General features: G+C 51.7%; 11 protein-coding genes across 11 annotated transcripts; 4 read left to right on the top strand and 7 right to left on the bottom strand.

Moving 5' to 3' along the window:
- Window positions 1-97: 97 nt before the first annotated feature.
- N7474_002817 (uncharacterized protein) lies at window positions 98-637 on the bottom strand (the record flags this gene model as incomplete). Its single annotated transcript, XM_057194232.1, has 1 exon — window positions 98-637. The coding sequence occupies one exon, from the start codon at window positions 635-637 to the stop codon at window positions 98-100; it is 540 nt and encodes a 179-aa protein (XP_057055587.1).
- Window positions 638-1,560: 923 nt separating this feature from the next.
- On the bottom strand, window positions 1,561-2,451 carry N7474_002816 (DUF1115 domain protein; the record flags this gene model as incomplete). The annotated part of the gene is made up of 1 exon (XM_057194231.1): window positions 1,561-2,451. The coding sequence occupies one exon, from the start codon at window positions 2,449-2,451 to the stop codon at window positions 1,561-1,563; it is 891 nt and encodes a 296-aa protein (XP_057055586.1).
- Window positions 2,452-3,698: 1,247 nt separating this feature from the next.
- N7474_002815 (putative telomere silencing protein Zds1) lies at window positions 3,699-6,637 on the bottom strand (the record flags this gene model as incomplete). The annotated part of the gene is made up of 3 exons (XM_057194230.1): window positions 3,699-3,926; window positions 4,000-6,435; window positions 6,632-6,637. 3 exons carry the CDS (start codon window positions 6,635-6,637, stop codon window positions 3,699-3,701), a joined length of 2,670 nt encoding a protein of 889 aa, XP_057055585.1.
- Window positions 6,638-7,935: 1,298 nt separating this feature from the next.
- N7474_002814 (SYLF and SH3 domain-containing protein) lies at window positions 7,936-9,383 on the bottom strand (the record flags this gene model as incomplete). The annotated part of the gene is made up of 4 exons (XM_057194229.1): window positions 7,936-7,960; window positions 8,017-9,080; window positions 9,158-9,261; window positions 9,341-9,383. The coding sequence occupies 4 exons, from the start codon at window positions 9,381-9,383 to the stop codon at window positions 7,936-7,938; spliced, it is 1,236 nt and encodes a 411-aa protein (XP_057055584.1).
- Window positions 9,384-9,995: 612 nt separating this feature from the next.
- On the top strand, window positions 9,996-11,947 carry gem1 (ERMES complex Ca(2+)-binding regulatory GTPase GEM1; the record flags this gene model as incomplete). The annotated part of the gene is made up of 2 exons (XM_057194228.1): window positions 9,996-10,005; window positions 10,083-11,947. The coding sequence occupies 2 exons, from the start codon at window positions 9,996-9,998 to the stop codon at window positions 11,945-11,947; spliced, it is 1,875 nt and encodes a 624-aa protein (XP_057055583.1).
- Window positions 11,948-12,851: 904 nt separating this feature from the next.
- N7474_002812 (uncharacterized protein) lies at window positions 12,852-13,930 on the top strand (the record flags this gene model as incomplete). Its single annotated transcript, XM_057194227.1, has 2 exons — window positions 12,852-12,927; window positions 12,993-13,930. 2 exons carry the CDS (start codon window positions 12,852-12,854, stop codon window positions 13,928-13,930), a joined length of 1,014 nt encoding a protein of 337 aa, XP_057055582.1.
- Window positions 13,931-13,982: 52 nt separating this feature from the next.
- Window positions 13,983-14,525, top strand: N7474_002811 (uncharacterized protein; the record flags this gene model as incomplete). The annotated part of the gene is made up of 1 exon (XM_057194226.1): window positions 13,983-14,525. The coding sequence occupies one exon, from the start codon at window positions 13,983-13,985 to the stop codon at window positions 14,523-14,525; it is 543 nt and encodes a 180-aa protein (XP_057055581.1).
- Window positions 14,526-15,036: 511 nt separating this feature from the next.
- Window positions 15,037-15,942, bottom strand: N7474_002810 (uncharacterized protein; the record flags this gene model as incomplete). The annotated part of the gene is made up of 2 exons (XM_057194225.1): window positions 15,037-15,111; window positions 15,175-15,942. 2 exons carry the CDS (start codon window positions 15,940-15,942, stop codon window positions 15,037-15,039), a joined length of 843 nt encoding a protein of 280 aa, XP_057055580.1.
- A 610-nt stretch (window positions 15,943-16,552) lies between these two features.
- N7474_002809 (uncharacterized protein) lies at window positions 16,553-17,161 on the bottom strand (the record flags this gene model as incomplete). Its single annotated transcript, XM_057194224.1, has 1 exon — window positions 16,553-17,161. The coding sequence occupies one exon, from the start codon at window positions 17,159-17,161 to the stop codon at window positions 16,553-16,555; it is 609 nt and encodes a 202-aa protein (XP_057055579.1).
- A 2-nt stretch (window positions 17,162-17,163) lies between these two features.
- N7474_002808 (uncharacterized protein) lies at window positions 17,164-19,145 on the top strand (the record flags this gene model as incomplete). Its single annotated transcript, XM_057194223.1, has 4 exons — window positions 17,164-17,227; window positions 17,440-18,446; window positions 18,494-18,692; window positions 18,955-19,145. 4 exons carry the CDS (start codon window positions 17,164-17,166, stop codon window positions 19,143-19,145), a joined length of 1,461 nt encoding a protein of 486 aa, XP_057055578.1.
- Window positions 19,146-21,211: 2,066 nt separating this feature from the next.
- N7474_002807 (cytochrome P450) lies at window positions 21,212-23,017 on the bottom strand (the record flags this gene model as incomplete). Its single annotated transcript, XM_057194222.1, has 4 exons — window positions 21,212-21,331; window positions 21,388-22,215; window positions 22,275-22,637; window positions 22,706-23,017. 4 exons carry the CDS (start codon window positions 23,015-23,017, stop codon window positions 21,212-21,214), a joined length of 1,623 nt encoding a protein of 540 aa, XP_057055577.1.
- Between the last annotated feature and the right edge of the window lie 471 nt (window positions 23,018-23,488).

Genomic DNA, 23,488 nt, shown 5'->3' with positions numbered 1-23,488 from the left:
TCTGAAGCGCGTTTCCATCTCAGCTTGAGAACGCTTGAAGTTTTGATAACCTATGGTCTTGAATGAGTATCAGCCGAACATGGTTTTTCATCAGGGTTTACCTACATTCGTCCATTTGCTTCATGGCGGCCCGCCTCTCTGACAGCGTCTCGTACTCTGCCATAGCATCTTCTCTGGCGACTTTGGTCGGGCCGCTTAGAGGGTGTCGCGGCGAAAAGCGTAATCTGGCATGGTCGCATTCCATAATCGTCACTGTCTGGCCTCGGAAGTGGCAACGAAAGGTTCCATCATCATGGCGCACAAACTCTTCCGGCCGCACTCCCCAGATGAGGTCAAGCCAAGTAACATCTGCTCTGGTTCGTCCATCGACAGTCCGACTGTCGGTGACAGTGACAGACGGTTTGCGACCGTCGAACAATCCTGTGGTGAAATCATCTTCGATCCTGGAAGCATGGGATGTGTGGTTCTTGTACAGTGCAAAGCTTTCCTCATGGTCGAGGATGTTTTGATTACTTTCGGAGATGCGGTTGATGATGCTGTTTATCTCAAGAAAACACGCTCGGAGGGCTTCGACCGAGAATGGCGCATGAGTCGGACGATGGGTTGCGAAATTCAAATCCTCGATCCGTGACGCCATCTTGGATATAAATATGGCAGGTGACGGAATGAGCCTCAAATGAGAGCAATGAAAATCGAAGTGCTTGGTGGATTCAGTAGGTACAGGATCTGGGTGATCGGATGGATCTCAACTGAGAGCGAGTAAAGGAATCAAACCGGCAGGGAGAGACGGGAGAAGGGGGGGGATAAAGCAAAGATAGAAGGTAGAGTGGAAGGTGGATGTAGGTTCAATAAGTAGAGTAGGTGGTTGCATATCAGTAGGTAGAGGTGTGTGTCGTCTGAAGAAACTGGCTGGAGGTAGCAGTGTAGCCCTCGGTTGAGAGCGACCGAAGGGGTCGTAACTGCAGGTGAATCTAGAGTGAATGTGGTTTTGAATAGCTGGAGGCGAGCTACACTAGGTAGTAGTAGAGAAGGTTGAAGGCTTAGCCTAAGGGGAGTATTTGAAATTTCTAACCCCTAGGCTGACTGGCGGTTAAGACCATGGTACCTGGTAAATACTGCTAACCATAATCCCGTCTTTCCAACAAAAGTACCTTGGTTTCATCCTAGACAGTGGTAAACGTGAAGGCAAAGAAATTAACGCCTCCCATGCATCGCATATGCATGTTTCCTTAAAATCCTCTAATAAGGGGCCATAAACAAGACACCTTAGGCGGGCGCATGGTCACGTGGTGAGCTGTATGTTATTATTACATACTGCGTTTAGCTATCAGCATCATCTTCTTATGTCCTGACCGGGAGTTTTTGAGGTCCCAACTAGAGCAGCGAGACCTATCAACAACGGAACCTCGTCAAGATGAAGCGCAGCTAACATCGAAAGACACGCTAGGTATCGTAGCCGCTTTTGCCCCTGTCTAGGATTGTGGGGCTAGCTTAGCACCAAACATTCAATGAGCATTTAGAAGCTAGAAGTACATTAATCCTCAGGGTTTCCCAGAGCTCCTAAAATATCACCTTTTCAAAAGCCTCCTGCAGTCCTTTGGACCCTAACCACGCCTCCAGTGCCTGCATATCACCCCGATTGGCCCGCTGTCCACCTCTTTCTCCTAGCGAATCTGTGATTTCCTCCATGCCCGAGAACACTCTCTGAATTCCTTCGGTCTCTCGAAATCTCTCGCTGACTTTTTTCTGGTGACTGGGGATATCGCCCCATGAATGCGTCTTCACGAAGCTCATATAGGCATCGATATTTCGCGACGTGCCCTCGAGACACAATACCCCCGGCTTGCCCGCCAGCACAAAGCCTGTCAGAGAGTACCCCGGTGCGAGGTTGACCATATCTCCCCTCTTTTTACGAGTGGATAAAGAAGGGAAATAGAACCAGACTCTCACGATCGGTCCTGCTGAACTCGTATGTGGCTCCGTCTCCTTTGAACTCACGGCCTGTGACTTTTTATTTTCAAGAAAGCGGCTGGCCTCTGTCTGGATGTGTTCAAATGCCTCTAAGACATCGCCTTGCGGTATTGAGGCAGCGAGTTCAGCAACCTCGGCTTTGGACATCCAGTCTGGTTGTCGAAGTGAATAACTTAATGACGGTGGCTGTTCAATTGTCGCCGGATCTTCACATTGAAGTGGAACGGAAATGTTGACTTCAATCGTTCTGTCTCCGTCTGCAATTGGTAGACTGACAACGAGAAATATACTTGAGGGGATCTTGGAAGGTGTGGAGATTGGGTTCTGGCACCACTCCCGAAGTGTCTCAACGCACTGCGTTGTGGATTCAGGGATTTCCAGCTCCCCTGGAGACGGAAACATCGCCGTTAGGAGGTCAACTGTGGACAATTGGGACTCCATGATGTCCGGTGGTAGAATGGATAATTTGTTGGAGGCCATTGTGGAGACTAAATATGCAGAAGTTGCAGATATCGAAAAACTTGCATAGAACTGAGTGCCGAATGATTTGTGGTGTTTGGGATAATTGGAAAAGTGTATATTATAAAGTTCCGGCAGTTGCAATGAGAACGCGTCGGAATTGCAGTGCTAGATAGACGATCGTTCCCAGTGAATGATGTATGTATCATGGGACTTTTGAAGATTGGAGGGGAAGAATTCGAGATTAATAAGAATGTCGGTTTCTTTTCGGGTGGGCACCCCGAGGAAAATCCCACTACACAGTGTTTTAGGTCCCCGCAAGAAACACAATCATCACTGAATATTTTCGATATCACCACAAGGCTGAAGACATGAAGAGTCCAATGGATGTTGTTAACCTGCTGTATTTTAAGGCGCACCTTATTCTTGGCTATATCTGCCCTATCCTGCCAGTAACTCAAAGTTTTACCATATCTCTAACAAGGCGGACTTTTGAGGAGCACACATATGTCACATGAAACACCCCAGGCCAGAATTTACCACATATGCAGTTTAATCCCACTCACTTGCTGCAAGCGCGGAAAACTAAATATATGTTAGGGTCATTGATGGGCTATGCTACTAACATACCTAATATGAAATGTAAACATATATATAACAGACGTCCTCATTGATTCATTGGTATAGTTGAGAATCCGAGTAGAATAAGAAAGAAAAGAAGAAACTACAGGAGTGAACAGGCAAAACTGTATAGACAGTATGTGTGATAGCGCGATTAATTGAGAACAAAAATAAAGAAAACACCCGGCGCTATGCGAAAGAAAAAGAAAAAGAAAAGAAACAAAGGAAAAGCAGATCAGACCGCATGAGCAAAGAAAGAAACTAAAGATGTGGCGGTAACCCATAGAAACCATCCATCCATCATGGTCCCATACTGGCGAGATTCCGTTGGATCTCTCGTATTATTAGTCCATTGTGTGCGTCACAATATGAGTCCGGTTGACAGACTGGGCGGGCCCATATGAACTATAACGAAAAGATGAAGGGAAGGGTAAAAGAGGCTCAGTAGAGGGGTGATGGATGGTAGGGAGAAGGATCAGTTCAGTGTACACGTTCTAGGAGAAACCAGAACAAAGAGAGAAAAAAGAAAAGAGGCATGGGTATTCCGTGCGTAGCAAATGAAGAAAGAAAAGAAAGAAAACAAAAGGCTAGAACAAAACAAAGACGAAAAGAAGAAAAGGAAAAAAGCGAGTGAAGACGCCTGAATTTCACCACATATCGTCATCGTCGTCATCGTCAAGTTGGACATCATCGCCAAAAGACGAGTGCCCATACTGGTAATGTCCCGAGCCATCATAAACATTGCCGTTCTCATAGCCATGCTTGTTTCCTCCTGAGTGGTAGCGATTATGCGGATCATCATCATAGTCGTACATGGAAGGATCGTCATATGCACCATTCCCGTAATGCTGCTGGTGCTGTTGCTGCTCCTGTGCCTGCGAAAAGAAAGGTTGGAAGCCATCAGCATTATGGCTCTTCGTCGACGAGTTCGTTACCAGCTCCACTTACTTCTTGATATCGCTGATATTGAAGGTACTCTTCTGGCTGCGGATCCCTGGATTTAGCTTGCCTCTGTGATCCACCGGAGGCGACCATCATCTGCTGGGGATGCATCTGTTGGACCTTGGCCAGGTAGGAGTACATGAAGTTGCTCAGCAACACCTGAGAGTAGAGTGCACGCCGCGGATTTGCAAGCTTGATATGTGCCATGCGGTAAATTGCTCGTTCCTCAAGAATCGAAAAGCGGGTCCACGGGTAGTCGATGTCTGCGCGCAGCTCGCGGGCCGGAGGATTGGGGGACATGTTGCGCGAAGAGCTCTTCTTGTGATGGCTCTCTCCATGCTTTCTACGTCCACCACCGAAGATTGATGAGAAGATCCCGTCCTTTTCTTTCTTGGACTCTCCCGAAGCCCGTCTGGCTCCATCTTTGCGTCGCTCTTCTTCCAGTTTCGGGTCGAGGCGATCGATAGCGATGCTCTCGCGCCCGCGCTGGCTGTTGTCGATAGATGATTGCAACACATCCAGACGGGTATTGTCATGAGCCTTCTCGACAGTTTTCGACTTCGTCTTCTTCGAGTCATGGTCCTTGTCTTTGTCCTTCTTTTTATCCTTTTCCTCATTGCCCAGCAGCCAGTGCCAGCTAGATTTGCGGCCACCTTCCGAGTCCTTCTTGTCCTTGGACTTTTTGCTCTCCGACTTTCGATCCTCGGCCTTACGCTCTTCGGGCAGGGTAGGAATGAAGGAAAGAGTGTCGGTTCGTGTACTGTTGCCAGGAATCATTTGCGGATTATTGGCAAAGTCATTGAGCGAAGACGTGGTATCCTTGTTGGACTGGCGATTGGACAAAGATCGCTTGCTCAAGCTGGGTTCTTTCATTGCTGTCGCTTTGGACATTGCAGGCAGCGCATCGCGGTCTGGTACCCGGCTGCTTTGTGGGACTTGGCTAGCTGACGATCGATTGGGATCGACGGCGGGCGTTTCGACAATGGCGGGAACTTGTTGTTCCGATGGGGGGATATTCAAGGTTGAGCGACCATTCGAGCTGAGACGAGAGTGCCAGTTTCGTGTCTGGGAAGTGGCACTCGACTGGCTTCCTGAATCCGATCGCCCGAGCGTAACATCAGTCTGAGAGCTAGCAAGGGACCTGTCGCCTTCCTCGTCTTGGGGTTTCTCGAGTATGGAATCGAATGTTGAACTTGGAGAGGACCCTGGAGCGTAAGCCGCGGTCCGCGATGAAGCAGATGGGGCCCGCGTTGGTCGGCTCGCATTGGAGGTGGGATCGGTTGAAACGCGAGTAAGTCCAAGTATTGGCGGCTCATCAGATGCAGCGACAATCGAGGCCATAGAATCTGAAGATTCCGAGGTCCTCCCCAGACGCTTGGAGTAAGGAGGCTTCTCGCCCTTTTTCAAGCTTCCCTTTCTGTACTGGGTGCGTGTCGACCGTCGTAGACTGTGGCCCGGGGGTGCGGGGGGTAGAATCGGCTTGTCTTCGTCGGTGGAGGAGATGCTCGCATTCTGCATTCCTTGTACCAGCGAGTCCGAGCCTTGCGATTTTCCATCATCCACCAACGCCTCTAGCTCCTGCAAATTGGGACTCAACATGCCTTCTCGCTTACGAGCAAGCGAGCGCTGCCGGTCCAATCGATCCGCACCGTCCGTATAACCCGACGAATCGTCAATCTCCCGGGATAGCATAGACCGTTTGCGGCGCAGACTACTCTCAGATCCTGAACGCTCCGGGCTCAGAGAGGAGAAATCACCCGACTTGCGCTTGATATGGTCTGCCTTGCTTTCCAGAAACGTTTTGAATTCAGTTGGGGCCAGTTCTGGGTGTAAGCGGGCTGGCACCCAAAATAACCGAGACGCATCATTTTCATCGGCGGAGGGGGAGGGCGGTAGGGAGGGGACTGTAAAGTTGTTTCCAAAGCCTGGAAGATCTGGGTCCCCGGTAGCCGCCACATCCATAGACATGCGACGAATAGCAGCCAGATTGTTCAGTTCCTGGGCCACCGCCGCAGGATCGGATTCATAGTCGATATCGTTCAGAGGAAAGGAGGATGTGGCTGTCTCGGACGGGGAACGAGGGCTATCGGGAGAACCGGGTTCGCTGTCCCGATCATAGGACCGGCGTTGAATGATGGGTTGCGGGCGTAGGTGTCCATTTGACTGCTTTGGGCGGACCTCCGCCGAAGTTGGTGAGAGCAGGGTCGGAGAGGGGGAGGACTCTGCGCGCGCGCCCGTGGCTCGTGGGATCGTTGATATTGACTCGCCGAGTGGGGATGCTATGTAGCTGAGGCGCCTAGGATCGTTACGATCATAGTCATCGTCGTACATATGGCCGATTGCCTCCGTCACATGGTGGCTAGGGTCGCTGATTGACAGAGTCGGGGCATGGCCTCTCCGCGTCGCATGTCCTCCGCCAGCCTCAGGGGCGCTCGCGGAAGCCTAAATGACAGCAGGTGAGCCTTAGTATTCCGTGAAATAAGCGTGAAAGACCATAGGTCTAGGCCTGTAGGCAGATCACGACAGCCCTAGCCGGATGGGTGTGCCCGCGTGAGGACCCCGAGGCACGGGGTTGCAATCTCCCCATGAAATCGGGCACCGGCAGAACAAAGAGGATAGAAAACAAAAAATAACGCACCTGCATGGAAGCCAGTTGTCCAGGAACCAGCGATGGCCCGAAGAACCTAGGAAGGGCGACGGCTCGCTAGGGGAGGGAGGGGGAGGGGGAGGCTCGAGGAGGTGAATGTTACCACCTGGGGAAGCGAACGAAGAAGAAGTATCATCGAAGCGGAGAAGAAAAGAAGAGACCACAAGCGACCGACATTCGGCAGTTACCGTCGTGGGACGGTCATTCGAAGAAGCAGAGGACTAAGTGTGAATCAGAATGAAGAATAGAGGGAAGGAAGAAGAGAAAGGAAGAATGATTGGTTTGGCGGGCGGTGTTGGTTGGCGGTGGTGCTAAACCACTGCTGACTGACTGCGATACTCGTTTGCGGCTGCGCTTCTTCCGTCAGTGACCCGCTCCAGGATCACGTTACAGTGTCGGTTCTATCCCAGTACTATCGGGCGCCCGAGTATACAAGTGTGACCCCTCCGTCCACTCTGCCACGATCTGTACTCGACTCGTGGCACCTCATCCATGCAGGTCACGGCGGGGGGTCTGTTAGGTAGCCCTGAGCCCTTCCGACCAAGGATCAGGACATTTCTACACTCCAGATGCATCCTCTCCTGGCTCGGCTCCCCCAATCTAACATGCCAAGCATCCTCCTTTTGCCCCGCGATGGATCTTAAACTATTTCCAACGCACCCCGGATGGTGTACTAAGTACGACCGGCCTGCGCCCGGGTCCAGGACATGGGTCCAGGACATGGGTCTAGGGCTCTCTGCCTCGGACCAACGAGCGTGGTGCTTTTGATCTTGAAATGTGAACGCCTCCGGTGTTACTCGCTACGCTCCGGATGGAATTAGGCAGAGTCTTCTTGCAATTGGTTGGCGGGTTCATCTTTTCCTTTTTTCGAGAGGGGACCAAGGGCCTGGACGCAGCCAGTAGGAGAACCAATCGGCAGGGCGAATACATAGTACCTAATGGACACTAAAAGAAAAAGAGGCTTACAGTGCTTACAATATTCAGGCAGAAGAAAGATAAGGGGGAAAAAAGATCTTCTAGGCTACAACAAAATGAGGAGAATCCGACTTGCAGGAAACGATCGTAGACCAGAAAAAAGAGGATCCCAGAGCGAAGCGGACCCGAGAATGAAAACAAAAACACCAGCGCTCAAGACTATGAAACGGCACCCGACGGGGGCAGGAAGACGAGTCAAATCCGCATACACCAGGAGAGATCCCCGGGCGTTGTTATGTCCATGGACGAGGCTTCAAATCAATGGGGCTTCTCGAGATAATGCATTGTGCCGCATGAGCCAGCATGGAGCAGACATAGACCTAGGAGGAAGCATCGACATAGTTGCTGCAGGAATCCGAATTAGTGAAATGGTTTGATAGCAGCACACACACGTTTCTTACCTAGGGAAGATGCCGACCCGGTCGCCGATGCGGCCCGTCCACCAGTCCTCGGCCTTTTCTGTTCGCTTCAAGATCGTGATGATCTCCCCCTTCTTGAATCCCAGATCACCCTCCTGGTCGGCATCAAACGTGTAGAGGGCGACGACTTGATCTGATCGCAAACCCTGACCAGTCCGTTGGCCAAAGGCCGGCTTGGGAGCCGTTGGACGGCTAGGCTTGCGGTCTGAGTACGAATAATCGTCCTCGTACGGCCCCGTGTTGCTGCGGTTGCGGCCGTAGTTGTCTCCCCACGCATCGCCCTGGGGTGCCCGTGTCGTATTCGAGCGAGCCAGTCCCCCTGCGGGGCGATCGTAAACGTCGTCCGTCCATGTGTTTGACCGGCTGGGTCTGTCACGAGAGGAATAATCGTCATCGCCGTAAGTGTTGGAGCGGCCCCGTTGGCCTTGGCCGTAGGCTGCGCCGCGACGGCCCTCCCAGACAACATCATCGTGGCTCGAGTCGTAGACTGGAATGTCGTTGTACATGGAGTCGCCGTACACTCTCCCCGCACCGCTCTGGAAGGCCCGGGAGTTGAGGACGCGCATCAGGGCATCGGCTTGAGGTGGGGGGCGAACGGTGCCGGTCAGCAGCTGGCTGGCCGAGACTCGACTACCATAGAGCTTCGCGTTGGCATCCTTGCGCTCGATCAGCATGCTACCCTCCAAGCTGACACCGGCAAAGAGACCCTTGGTCTTGGAATAAGAGAACACCGCCGCCACACCGCGCGTGCTGGCCGCTCCCGCGGCTTCCGCATTTCGGCCAATGGGTCCAGCAGCGAGCGAAACGTTTCCACCCAGTGTCAGCGTGCCAACCTGTGAGAATGTGCGAACGGCCGATGCATCATTGAGAATAAAGACGAAGTCGGTCAACTCAAACCCAATCTGTCCTCCAACACCCGCACCGCCGGTCGCAATCGCCGACGGAGCCGACCAGGAGCCATCTGCGAGACGGGCGACGACGAGACCAGAGCCGAATCGACCAGAGCCTATGAAGCCGGCTTTGAGGACGGTAAGAATCGCAAGACCCTATGGAAGCGGGCGGTTAGTTCGTCCGTTCAACCGGCATGCCGGGGAATGCAATCTGAGGACCACGTATGCCTCACCTTAGCACCAGCCAGAATCTCCGGTGGGATGACTTTATCAGGGCCAAATGCTTGCTTGGGGTCGATGAAGGATGCCAGGATCTTAGCTGCCTTCTTGCATTCACCTGGGAGGAGTGACAAAAGACACCGTCAGCGCGATTGCGGGGAAGAGGGCACGAGGGGAATGCAGGATATGTTACGTACTGTTCATCGACGCAGGCAGCGGGTTATGGATCCCGAAAGGCATCTTGGCGGGAGTGTCGAGGAAATGGGGGAAGCTCGACTACGGACGTAAGAAGAAAGAGGGTGAGGCTGATGTGTTTGCGGTGGTTCAGCGTTAGTCAGTCAAGTGGATGGGGTGGACCGGGTGACGGATGAGAGGAACTCCGGTTGGAGGAGCGATGGAGGGCCAGGTCCCGGCGTGTCAGAGGATGGGTGCGAGTGGGGAAGAAGTGACTGCCTGTTCCTGACAATGGTGATTCGCCCGAAGAGTATTAGGAGAGAGAAAGTTGACGGTGGCCAAGGCGAAGGTGGCGGAGCAAACAGTGCCTAGGAGGAAGAAGTATATCTTCCAGGCACAGCAACAAAGAGTGATTCCAATGATAGCATTAGGACCAAGGACGAAATGCACCTAACACTGCCTATATTTCACTAATAACTACTTTGTAACTAGAGAACTAGTTCACTTGTGCATTGGCTGTGCATCTTCCCCCAGGCACTTTCACGTGGCCGTGGGCGCCTCAGGCACTATCTCTCCCGCGGCCGCATCTCCTTCCAGAACACCTTGACCGGCAACCCCCATAGTTACAATCGCAATGGTTAGATCATAGCCTTCCTTGCTGTAGCATATACCTTGCTCATGGCAACAGGTATGTCCATCTCTGCCAATGCCACCCCCTTCTCTGCTGACCCATCTCAGTCCGCATCTGCGTCTGCGGCGACGAAGGCACCGGCAAGTCCAGCCTCATCACCTCCCTGGTCAAGGGTGTCTTCGTCACCAACAAAATCCAGCCCGTCCTGCCCCAGATCACCATCCCTCCAACGATCGGAACCCCTGAAAATGTCACCACCACCACGGTCGTCGATACCTCGGCGCTTCCCCAGGAGCGCAACAACCTAGCCCGCGAGATTCGGAAATCCAACGTGATACTACTGGTCTACTCCGATCACTATAGCTATGAACGCGTGGCACTTTTCTGGCTGCCGCATTTCCGGTCGCTGGGGGTGAATGTCCCCGTTGTCCTGTGCTCCAACAAGTCTGATCTTGCTGCGGAGCACAGCGAGGCCCAGGTGCTCGAGGATGAGATGCTGCCGCTGATGGCGGAATTCAAGGAGATTGATTCATGCATCCGCACTAGCGCCCGCGAACACCGCAATGTCAACGAGGCTTTCTTTGTCTGTCAAAAGGCCGTCACCCATCCCATCGCACCCCTATTCGACTCCAAGGAGGCCGCGCTCAAGCCCGCCGCCGTCGCAGCTCTGCAACGCATCTTTTACCTCAGCGACAAGGATCGCGATGGTTATCTGTCGGATAAGGAGATCAAAGAGTTCCAAACACGGTGCTTCGGGAAGTCCCTGAGCGAGGAAGATCTGGTACATATCAAGGACACCATCCAGAAAACCTACCCGGAATCGGTGTCCGACTCTGGGATTGACTGCCGGGGATTTATTCATTTGAACAAGATGTATGCAGAGAAAGGGCGCCATGAGACGGTGTGGATTATCTTGCGGGCCTTTCAATACACGGATAATCTCTCCTTGCAAGAGAGCTTTTTACATCCCCGCTTCGAGGTCCCGCCGTTCGCCTCGGCCGAATTGTCTCCCGAAGGATATCGCTTTTTCGTGAATCTCTTCCTCCTATCAGACAAGGACAACGATGGCGGATTGAACAACGCCGAGCTAGCATCGTTGTTCGCTCCGACCCCAGGCCTGCCGGCGTCGTGGGCTGATGGCTCGTTCCCATCCTCGACCGTGCGGAGCGAAGCTGGACATGTGACCCTCCAAGGCTGGCTGGCCCAGTGGAGCATGACGACTTTCATGTCGCCCAAGACCACGTTGGAATACCTGGCGTACCTGGGCTTCGAGTCTTCTGACCGAAGCAACCCATCTACCACAGCGGCACTAAAAGTGACGCGGCCGCGCAAGAGGCGGCGACGACCTGGACGAGTCGGTCGAAATGTGGTTCAATGCCATGTCCTGGGCGCCTCTGGCTCTGGCAAGTCCGCCTTACTCGACGCTTTCCTGTCGCGCGGGTTCAGCACCACATACCACCCTACCATCCAGCCACGCACGGCAGTGAACACCGTTGAACTGCCCGGTGGGAAGCAGTGCTACCTGATCATGGACGAACTCGGGGAGTTGGAACCCGCCATCCTCGAGAACCAGGCCAAATTACTCGACCAGTGCGATGTGATAGCCTACACCTACGATTCGTCCGACCCGGACTCCTTTGCGTACATTCCGGCCTTGCGGGCCAAGTACCCGCATCTGGAGGAACTGCCCAGCGTCTTCATTGCCCTGAAAGCGGACTTGGACCGGACCACCCAGCGGGCGGAGTATCAGCCCCATGAGTACACGGCCATGTTGAATATGCCCAGCCCTCCGCTGCATGTCAGCGTGACGTGGAATTCTATCCAGGAGGTCTTTGTGCACATTGCTGAAGCTGCCATGGAGCCCAGCACCGTCTTCCCGCGCAGTGAGGAGGATGTTGAGGGTAAGTGGATGGCGTGGGGGATTGCGCTGGGGGCCGTGGTGTGTGCTGGAGCCGCGGCGACGATGATCTGGCGACGAATGGGTGGGAGTGGGACGTGAGAAGGTTGTGTAGAATAGTTGATACTTGGCCCATTACCTGGCCCTAATTCATCCATACCCACTGTGAGATGTGTAGAATGCCTCATAGTTCCAATAACACTAGCCCTAATCCATACCCCTTGTACCTGGTGGATCCTCCATTGTGCCCCGCAGACCGATACATACCGCCTTTGTCTCCCACGTTTTACCCCGGACCTCTTCCGCCTCTTCTGCCTCGTGCTGACAACCTTCTCCTCATCTGTCCTCCTCTCATCCTGTCTTCTGTTCCCCTTCCCCCTTCCCACACGCTCTCCCTACAGTCTCTCTTTCACCATACATCGCCCCGATCTCCGCCCATCCCCAATCTCTCCATCTTGCAGCCATTCCCGCCGATCCCGACCGCGTGGAGACTGTTGATCACCGCGGCTCTCCCTGCATACGGCCTCGACCTTGAGTTTCCTTTGGTCCTATTCGCGACAAAGTCTCCTTGGACTGTTACTGTCGTTGTGCTTCTTATCACTCGCTCTGTAGAGTGAAGAACAGTCGAACCGGATCCCCTCCGCGTTGAGAATTGCTTGCCACCCCAGGTGCCGTCCACAGCTCTGTACTTGTCGGGACTGAGACTGTATTATCCTGCTATACCTGTGTATCTGCAGCCATGTTGTAAGGCTCTCCTTTTCCGGATTCCCTTTCCTGTCATTAGTCCCCCCATATCCGCTTCGAATGTCAGCTTCAGGATGTCTTGGAAGGAAGCACTTCGATGTCTCCACCGAAAGTGGCCTTGACTACCGTCACCCTGCGGAGATATTGTTGTCCCCTATCACTGTCTGTTAGTTCGTGTGCTGACTCTTTCTCAAGTGTTCTACCGCCTCCCCCTCCCCGCTACACCATCCCTGTCGCTTATGCGGCGGGGGCGTCGAATGGCATGGCCGTGCCGGTCATCGAAACCAACAACACCATCTCCCATCCTGAAGGCGGGTGCCCGTTACAAGTTGGTGAAGGTACGTTGCTGAGCTTTGGGATGATACATCGGGCCATAGCGTGGCTAACATCGGATAAATCGCAGGAACGTACATTCTGAAGGATGATCTCCTTCTTGCAACACCGCCTCCGCACCCATCTGAAGCGCCAATTGTCAACCCAAACCCTCTCGCGACTGTCCCGAACCCTCCGACATCTGGTGTGAAGGTGTCTTTGGTCACCCTAGACGCGCGCAAGAGACCACCTACATTCTTAACGACCAAGGTTACGGCACCGCAATTTGGCGATGGAAACCCTGCGCTCGCTCCACCGCCAGCTAACTCGAAGGACGCGAAAAAGCGGAAGCCAAAGAACAATATCATCAAGAGCAGCTCCTCGTTTGTTTCGAGAGTCATCACCCATGAGACGTCGGCGAAGAGGCTGAGCGACCGTGACCCTAATGGTGTCTTTGCGTTTGCCAACATCAACCGCGCATTCCAATGGCTAGACCTCAGCGCCGCGCAGAAAGAGGAACATCTGACCAAAGTTCTCTTCACCAAGGCACATATGTTGTGTCACGACATTAACGACGTTACCAAGTCTTCATCCCACTTGGACATCGTCATGGGTTCTTCCGCGGGGGACATCATCTGGTACGAGCCCATGTCGCAGAAATACGCCCGGATCAACAAGAATGGAGTGATCAACAACTCCCCCGTCACTCATATTAAATGGCTTCCTGGCTCTGAGCACTTGTTCATGGCGTCGCATGCAAACGGAGCTCTGGTGGTTTATGATAAGGAGAAAGAGGATGCTCTGTTCGCATCCGAGGCTAGCACTCCGTCTGAGAAGGAGGGCGTTCGACTACCTCTGGAGGTCCAGAAATCCGTCAACTCCAAAAACCAGAAGACCAACCCGGTCGCACTGTGGAAACTGTCCACCCATAAAATCGCCCAGTTTGCTTTCTCGCCGGATCAGCGGCACTTGGCCGTGGTTCTAGAAGATGGGTCGCTGCGTCTTATGGATTACTTGAAGGAAGAGTGAGCATTGTTCTTTTTTTTTATCGTTGGATTGTGCTAATGTATGGCTACATAGAATGCTGGATATTTTCCGCAGTTACTATGGCGGTCTGATTTGCGTTTGCTGGTCCCCCGATGGCAAGTACGTCGTGACTGGCGGTCAAGACGATCTGGTAACCATCTGGTCTTTCCCGGAGCGCAAGATAGTTGCTCGATGCCAAGGCCACAACTCCTTTGTTTCGGCCGTTGCATTTGACCCATGGCGCTGTGACCAGCGGACCTACCGATTCGGGAGCGTTGGAGATGATTGCAGACTGCTCCTCTGGGATTTCAGCGTCGGCATGCTCCACCGTCCTCGCGCAGTACGTTTTCCACTTGTTTTCTCTCTGGGAGTGTCAAAACTAACAATTTTCAACTCCACCAGGCAACCGCTCGTCAACGGGGTAGTATTGCCGCCCCCGGCTTACAGCCTGCTGGCCGCCATCGCGCAGACAGTGGCGGCATTACTCGCCTCAGATCGGACTCTGAGAAAACTGAAAAATCCGACGGCGATATTGAGCAGACTAGCCACCCCATCGAACCCAGATCGCGGACTGCTCTGCTGCCCCCTATCATGGTGAGTCGAGTCACTAAATAATGGCCTGGCCTCGGAAATATTCTGAAAGGCCTCATGCTAACAACGTCTTTAGTCCAAAGTTGTCGGCCAAGATCCTATTTGCTGGCTGGGCTTTCAGAAGGATTGTATTATGACCTCTTCTCTTGAAGGTATGCATGCAATAATTATCGCACTTCGTTTCGCTCAGCCACTGATACCTAAAACTACAACAGGTCATATCCGTACTTGGGACCGGCCACACGACAGCGTCATCAACCCTGACCGTCCCTCATCCTTGGTCGGTAGCAAGAAGGCTTGAAGTATGATTATAAACCGGCTCAACGCCCTCTACATCGCTATTCTCATGGGTAACTTTACGATCTTGCTTATGGCGTGGAACACTCTAGCGTGCTCTTGTTTTCTTTTTCCTCTGAATACTTTGTATCGCATTTGCCTTTGCCTTTCAGATACCCTGATTAAATACCAGTTAACCCTATATTGATCATCCACTCCACTTAATAACCTGTCGCAGCTACCTAAAGCTTCGCAACTCCAGCACCCTCCTCCACATCAAACTCAGTCGTACACAGCAAGAACGTATCCCTCAAAGCCTGAACCCACCAATATTATTAGCAACGCACCCCATGATTACACATCCAAGGAAGTCAACTCACCGACAAGCGATACTTCTCATTGATACCCTGATAATCCTCCCCAGCAAGCATATCACAAAAATGCCTAATGGACGGATAATGCACGATAGAAACCTCATTCCACCACTCCGTTTCGGGACGCGGGGGGCTGCCTCCCCTCGAATCTGTCGATTCTGGTGATGACGATCGATTCACCACCGCGCCAACAAGTTTCGCGCTCCCGCCTCGCTTACCCGCGATAGGGATAAACGCCTGTCCGTATTGGTAATAGCTTTCCTTCCCATTGGGATAGTGGAATTGCAACAGATTTAACATTGTCACGGGGCCAGAATGTGTTTTCGAGAGCTTGGTCATGAATTCCAGGAGTTCCGGGGAGATTTCGAGGTTTTGCGCTGTATTGCTTTTCCCCTGGTCGCGGAGAACCTTGTCTAGTGACCCGGTTAGAGAGGCCGAACGCGCGGATTGCTTTAGGTCTGCGTCGCGGGTTGGGTAGGTTGATAGGAGGCGCGAGGGGATCCCTGTTGGGACTTTGTACTCGTTTTTGATCCAGCTGTGTAAATTTGATGGGATGGGATTGGTGGTGCTAGAGGCACTTTTGAGGAGGACCATTAGGTCCCATGGTGTTTTTGTGAGGGGGTTGTTGTCTAGGGTTGTTGGGTGGATGACGACATGTCGCGGGCGGGATGTGAGAATGACCTCTAGATTTGGGGTTTGCTTGAGTTGTTGGATGAAGGGTTGGAGATTGGTAGGGGAGGTTAGGGCGAGGAGGTGGAGGGTTAGAACGGGCATTGTATAGGTGTGTCTCTTGATGATTGGGATGAATGTGAAATTGTAGGAAGTGGGAGGGGATGAGATATTAGTTGTGATAAGTTTCTTGGTGCGGAGAAGTCGGGGACGGAGCCCGGCGATTTGCCGAGGTTCGAGGAGAGGTGGTTACCTAGCAAGTCTATTTGGAAAGCAAGGAATACAAACCCACATGGACCACTGACCCTCGTGGAACTTAAACTAACGTACTACTTATAGATTTCTATCTTCTTTCTTATTCCTACCATCCTAGAATCCTTCCTACCTCAGTAGGAATAAAGAACGCCACTGGTCCTCGTCTTATAGAATATGAAACCTATGAATCTAACGCCGAAAATGTCTTCTTTCTAACCAAAGACTTGACGCATGTTCACCCTGAAAATTTCTCAACTCGCAAGTCCAAGTACCGATATATATTGTTGAAAAGACATCAGATGCCCTTGTAATTCCGTTCTATCCATGTGAATGATCTTCCCAAGACTCGTTATTCTAGGTCTGTATGAGTTCTGAATTGCAACAATATAGGATTGGATCATACAGGCCGCAATTTGAGTGATGTTCAATAGAGAACTGCCGCTCGTGAACAACAAAGAATTTAGCAAGTAATCCCAGTCCTCCACCACGTATTCCGATAGTTAGAACTAAATCCGGCATTAGAACCATCGTTATTAGACCCTCCATCAGCCGGCGCAATCTCCAGCACACTCCCACCATTGTCAACCTGCTGGACCGAAATAGATGCCTCCCCCAATTCAGTCGCATAGGCTCCCATGTTCACATAACGGAACTCCCACGTACGGCCCCGATACTGGACGGTGTGGCTGCCTGAATCGCAGTCAACGTCTTTATAGAAGTAGTTCTCGTTATAGTCAGTGTCAAAAGGGTTATCGATGTTTTCGAGCCAAATAGCGAGTCCGCAACCAAAACTTGCACTGCCATCGGAGTTGGTCTGGTCGCAGAGCATGCCGAACGTGCATGATAAGGGTGTGGGCATGGCCGCGGCTGCGGCGGCGCTGTCTGCAGCAGCCGCGGAGGTGATGGCGGAGACGAAGGCGACGACCTCTGAAACGTAACTTTCGGCAGCGCTGTTCGATGCTGCAGCTTCGGCGGCGCTCTTTGAAGCCGCCGAAGCTGCAGACGAAACAGAGCTCATAGATTTCTCGTAAGAAAGATGTTCCGGCGAAGATTCCCAGGCTTTCAACATAGATGACTGAGCTCTCTCCCACGAAAGATATGCCGCCGACCCGAGAGCGTGAACCGAGGAACTGGTGTATGTAGGCCAGCACACGCACTTATTGCGAAAACATACAGGGCTGTTAGAGCCACAGAAGCTATCGCAGTCACTGGTTACTTGGCAGGGCGGCGCCGAGCTGGTTACTGTTGGACTGTTTTCAGGCGGGCTCGTCCGAGTTTCAAAGGTCGTTTGAGACGGCCCCCTATTGGGGGGCGGGGTTATGCTTTGTATTGATGTCTCTCCTGTAGCAGTAGACAAACAACTGCAGGTGCCAGGGTTGGAATCCGATACCACGCAGGTCGGGATGGCACTGTGTAGCTCGCAATTTAGTGTTCCACAGTCGCCCGCGCTCTTGCAACCTGCCGAAGTAGTTGTGCCGATAGCCATTGTAGGCATTGTTGTACTTGTGGAACTGCTGGAGGCAGAGGAATCTAGCGAGTTGGATGACGTTGAGTCGGCGGTCGTGAAAGGAGATGTAGCTTTCGTGGATGTAGATATGATCGTTACTATATCAGATGGCCCTGTTCTCGTCGTCTCCGTTGGCAAAGAGGGCAGCGTAATACGTGTCTTAGAGCATACTGAAGACGGGGATGGGCTGGATCTGTTGGATGCAGAAGGAGTATATGTAGACGACTTAGTTGACGTAGACGTGGTGGAAGTAGATTCTGTTGATGTAGTCTCAAACGAAGAGAGTAGCGAAGTAGGTTTTTTAGTACATGCTGAAGACCGGGGTGTGCTGGATGGGGTAGATGTTCGAGACGGGGTTGATGTAGACTTAGTCGACGTAGGCGTGGTAGATGTAGATTCTGTTGATGTAGTCTCAAACGAAGAGAGTAGCGTAGTAGGTTTTTTAGTACATGCTGAAGACCGGGGTGTGCTGGATGGGGTTGATGTTGACGTGGTGGACGTAGACGTGGTGGACGTAGACGTGGTGGACGTAGACGTGGTGGACGTAGACGTGGTGGACGTAGACGTGGTGGACGTAGACGTGGTGGACGTAGACGTGGTGGACGTAGACGTGGTGGACGTAGACGTGGTGGACGTAGACGTGGTGGACGTAGACGTGGTGGACGTAGACGTGGTGGACGTAGACGTGGTGGACGTAGACGTGGTGGACGTAGACGTGGTGGACGTAGACGTGGTGGACGTAGTTTCTGTTGATGTAGTCCCAGACGAAGTCTCACTTTCGGACGTGGTAGATTCGGTCTCCGACTTCTTGGACGGTTCATCATCAGGTTCATTTCCAGGGTCCTTGGTAAGGAGGTCGTTCAGGGATTTCAAATCAGGCTTTATGTCGTCCAGAAGACTCTTCACATAGCTGACAATACTAGTCGGATCAATCTTATCAATCCCTCGCTCAATACTATTTCCAAGATCCTCGACCTGGCTTGTGATGCATTTCACTGCGTCGAAAATGCTGCTGAAGAGACCCCTCTTCAGTCCGCTGCCGCAACCACTGCCACCACCGCCTTTAGAGGATCCACCACCGCTCAGCTCCTCTGTTAGATGCTTGCCTTTTGGAATTATCGTCTTAAGGGCATTGACTGCACGCGTTGCCTCGGCAGATCTTGTGGAATGTTCAATCCAAGAGCTGATATAAGGGAAAATCGCAACGAGATCGGTCGAGAACGCAGACGCGCTGCTAGTGGCCGCCTCACTTGACAGAGGCCCTATCGTTACCAAACCAGTAGGTTCGGTGATGACAGACGGAGCTGTAGCTGAGATTGATGGTTCTGGAAGCGTAACCATGACCGCAGTCACAGTCGTCACGCCTGCCGAATTTGTGACTGTCTCTTGGCTCGGAGACACCATTACCCCTGGGGGCAAGGCTGCATCTGTGACTGTCACCATGCCGGTAGTCAACGTCCTCGTGCTTGACGATTCTGTGACTACTACAACCCCAGGAGTAACGATCACGCCTAGTTGGCTAGACGAATCTGCAAGGATGGTCTGACCATGGCCATGTGTATTGCCCTCATGGGACTTCGCTGACTCTGGTTGTGACCCGGTCTTCGATTGACCGGCTGAAGGCTCAGATGGCCATGAGTCACCGCCAGCGTGGTGTGATGCCTTTGACTTTGGTGATGGCTTGGGGGAAATTTTTCCTGAAGGGCCAACCCGGGAGGATGTAGGTATCGTACCATTGTGAGATGGGTGGGCTCCATTCGGCTGGGGAGCAGGGCAGGGGCCCAGCTTCTTCAATGGAGGCCTGCTATGGTACTTGTCGATAGTGGTAATAGTAGTTCCATCGATGATAATGGTACTGGTTGTATCGACATCGACAAGTGTAGTACACAAAGTCGACGAGCCCGAAAGGTGAGACATTGACGGCTCAGACTGGCCAATAGGCTCAGCGGTGACGATGGTCACAAGCTTGGTGATGGAAACCCCAAAGAGAATTATGCCCTTCAATGATGGTAAATTCATATCGGGCAACAGCAGCACAGTTAACCAGAGAAACCTTTGCTCCGAGTAAGGCCGGGACAAAATGGTCTAATATGTGACAGTAAAGACAAGGTCGCATCCTGTTTCGCACCCAACACGGACTAGTTTCAGGGGTATATCACTGGTGTGACTGCCTTCGTGGAATTATCGCCCAAAAAATAGAGGAAGCTATAATTTTGGCCCATAAGTGTAGAGGGCGGACCGGCGCATAAGGTTTTGGTTGGACGACCCTTCATTATTTGTGCCACTCCGTTTGGCCTCAGTCATCCACATTGGATTTGCTTACTATAATTGCCGGTTGTTAGTTTGTAGTAACACGGCCGCAGGTATTGGTGGGCAGCAGTCTCATGTTACTGTGCCGCACTCATCCTTGTTCCTGGGGTCATAATGTGATCTGGTACATAGTCAGTGATGAACACTAAATATCACTGAATAACCATTGGGGCCACTTGCGTCCCATGTATGCGGCATGTGACCCATATGGCACCTTTCCGTCTGCACTTTCCTCTTCCCTTACTTTATTCCTCTCTTTCTCCTGCGTCGAGTCCTTTCTGTCCATTGCCTTTCAACGGAATACACTGGGCTGTAGCCCTTATCAATGCAGGTAGTAATCTCGATCGCCTTCGTGTCTGAAACTCACAAAGCCGATGACGAGTTTCAACATGGCAGACGGTTAGGGCACCATCAGGGGTCTGCCACGCATGCTATAGTCCTTCGTTTGAAAGCACAATGTGCAACCCTTTCTCAAGTGTATCTCTGACTAGAAAATTTACTTCATTCTAGCGAAGCCTGAGAGTCTCTCGCCATGATATTTACATGTTGTTTCTTCTTGGCGTCGCGGCCCCGCGACGCGGCAGGATCCGCGGGTGAGCCTCACGACCCTGTCACTACCCTAACCTGGCCCTAAAATTTGACGGTCGAGGGTCCGAATCTGCGACCTCGGGGGCCCCCAAATCCCTCAGACGAAGATTCTGCAAGAGGAATCCACTCCAGGATACTCCTTGTTAAAATAGAAATCTGAGAAACTGGGTATTGTTCATAGTTTTCCCTCACTTTCTTGATCATTTATGCCAACTTTTGATCGCTTCTCAGCCTAGTAAGGGGTCGAAAAAACCCCATTTTTTTGTCAGTCCCAGAAACTTAACTACTTCTTATTCCCAAAAACACATTGACGTGGTCCGCTCTCTGAACCTGTCTAAAGGATCTAGGGAATTTGGCCAACAACTATAAAAAAGAATAGCGACCGCTCTGTCCCTATTTTGAATCTTTTCATGAACTTTTCAAAGAAATATATTGTATCCTAGGAGCAAGATGTGAATCCGATCATGACTACGTGATACCCATCTTACATAGAATAATGCCCTTGAAACTAGGAATGGCCTGGTTTCTGATAGCTTAATTCAAGTTGGGAGTATGGGCTGATCCATACTTGAAAATGTGGGAAACTCCAACTTTGGGAATGCTTTCATAGAGAAAAAAAAAGCACTGCCGCTGAAGGAGAGCAAACGAGCTATGATGGACTGTCCGGAATAATGAAACAGACATCGGTCACCTTATCCATGTTTTATTGGGCTCCTAGGCTTCAACCTCGGGTTTAACAATCTCCCGAAGCTGAAAGGAAGTGGTGAAATTCTTCTGCTTGACAAACCAAGCATTGACTAGCTCCCATTCCTGGCTCGGATCCGTGAATTGAATCTGGAAAAAGGACATTAGCCATGTTATAGAACATCCAGCACATAAGAATGACACACCTCAAATCTTCGCAACATGCTTGGGACGAGTTTGTAAATTTCAAGCAGACTAATATTCTTTCCGATGCACGTCCGGCTGCCCATTCCGAACTGGAACATCGTCCCATTCATCTCCTTTATGCGACGATCCTCATCCTCCTTACCATTCTCGGTCTTGATAATTTCTGCGTTTGGTAACCACCGCTCCGGACGATAGGCCTCCGCGTCTTCGCCAAAGATGCTCTTATTCATGTGAATTAGCCAGGCCGAACAGCCAACAATCGTCCCGCCCTGAACGAAATGGCCCGCAATGTCCGCTCCACCCTCCGGCACAACCCGCTCGAGTGGCAGACCTGCAGCTGGGTGCAGTCGGAATGCTTCTTTGATGCACGCGTCAAGGTAAGGAAGACGTTGACTTTCATGCCAGGAAACCAGACCAGTCTCAGAGTCCGCAAAAGCTCCCAAACGAGCAGCATCGTCGATCTCAGAGCAAAGACGGGCCAAGGCTTGAGGGTGCTTGAGCAAGAAGTAGAAAACCGCTGAAAGGCTGATGGCAGTTGTCTCGGAGCCCGCGAATGCCATGCTGACAGCCATGGTCTGGACTAGGGTCTCAGTCATAAAATCAGGATGGCTCTGGTGCGCTGCTAGGAACTTGGACAGCAAGTCGAGCGACTTTGCCCCGGGGACCGGCTCAATATTGCCCTTTGTTAGCTCGGGCATTCGCTCGGCCATGCGATTACCTGCGAACCGGGCGACGGGGAAAGTGGCATCAATGAATCCCCATTGGGAGAGCTTCAGGTAGATGGGATTCTTGAGCAAGAGAAGGTCCAGGAAGGGGATTTGCCCAATCTAGTTATTCAGATTGTTAAATCAGATAGTAAGGAATGAGAATGCAGAATGAGACATACCGGGGCGACATAGAGAAATAGCCACGACAAGTAGGCCACAATACCGTCGACATCTTTGTTGTGCTCAACAAAGCCGTGTCTCTTGCTGTAGGTAATCTCCCCGATCACATCGAATGCATAGAATTGCAACCATTGAGTAAAGTCACAGCCCTCAGAATTGTTGACATAAATGTCTTTGGTCTGCTGCAAGAATAGCTTGGTCGTATTATCCACAAAGGGCTCGTACTGGACCAAGGAAGACATTGCAAAAGCCGAGTTCACACAGCGGCGGAATCGGGCATGGAAGTCATTATCTGTCGAGCTGAAGAGGGACTGCAAACGATGGCCCTTTGCAACAGATTGCTGCACAACGTAGAAATCAGACTGATTGATCACTTAGCATGGATTTCGACTCGGATTATTCCACGTAAAGCGAAGGAAGTTCAGTTTACCTTGATAAATCCCTTGTTTAAGCCGTAAATTGTCTTCAGAGCTTGAGGATCAGAGAAGGAGAGGGTGTTTGGTCCAAGTCGAACAACATCACCATGCTTCTTGTGAAGGGCTCTGTGGGTGACTTCGGGCCGGCGGCCATAAACATCAAAGAAGCGCCACCAGTCTGTGATGGAGGCCAAGAATGGGCCAGGATATTTGTGTAGACCATTATGATACCTATTTTTCCCCACCCACAGGAACACGGCGATTATGGATACAACCAGCCAATGCTGGGATAGAAAGTGGAGGATATGATCTGTGATACCATGCATCTTGATCGACCGAATTGAAAAGTAGGTGTGTTGAACACTGTTGGACACAGGCGAACAAGAAGATACAGGATTATATAAAGTAAAGACACGGCATGTCAACTGATAGTTATCTACCGAGACCTTACCCAAAGGGACGAATTGGACATCGCCACAATCTCACCGTTCGGCGCGATCGTCATGGAGAGCAGCCCCATCGCAGAGCCTACATTGATAGGAGGGGCCAGTAATATTTAAGCAGGAGTGAGATCATGCGGTATTCCTGTAATGCTAATGATTGGACCTGGCCAAACTTGTTCCAGACTCTTCTTCCAAGGCTACCGGGGCAGAAGGCCTTAACGTGGCGGTTATGCAAGCCGCCCTTTGTCATCATCGCTTTCCCATTCGGAGCGAATAACCAGCTCAATAGAATTTTTCTACGGTTACCACCATTCGAAAAACCCGGTATCAAAGAGTTCGGTTAACGCAGGCCGT

Source organism: Penicillium riverlandense (genome assembly GCF_028828495.1).
Source record: "Penicillium riverlandense strain IBT 135883 chromosome Unknown utg000002l_segment0_segment0, whole genome shotgun sequence".
NCBI classification, from domain to species: Eukaryota; Fungi; Ascomycota; class Eurotiomycetes; order Eurotiales; family Aspergillaceae; genus Penicillium; species Penicillium riverlandense.
Note: the sequence above shows the minus strand (reverse complement) of the source record. Positions and strands in the feature narration are given on the sequence as shown.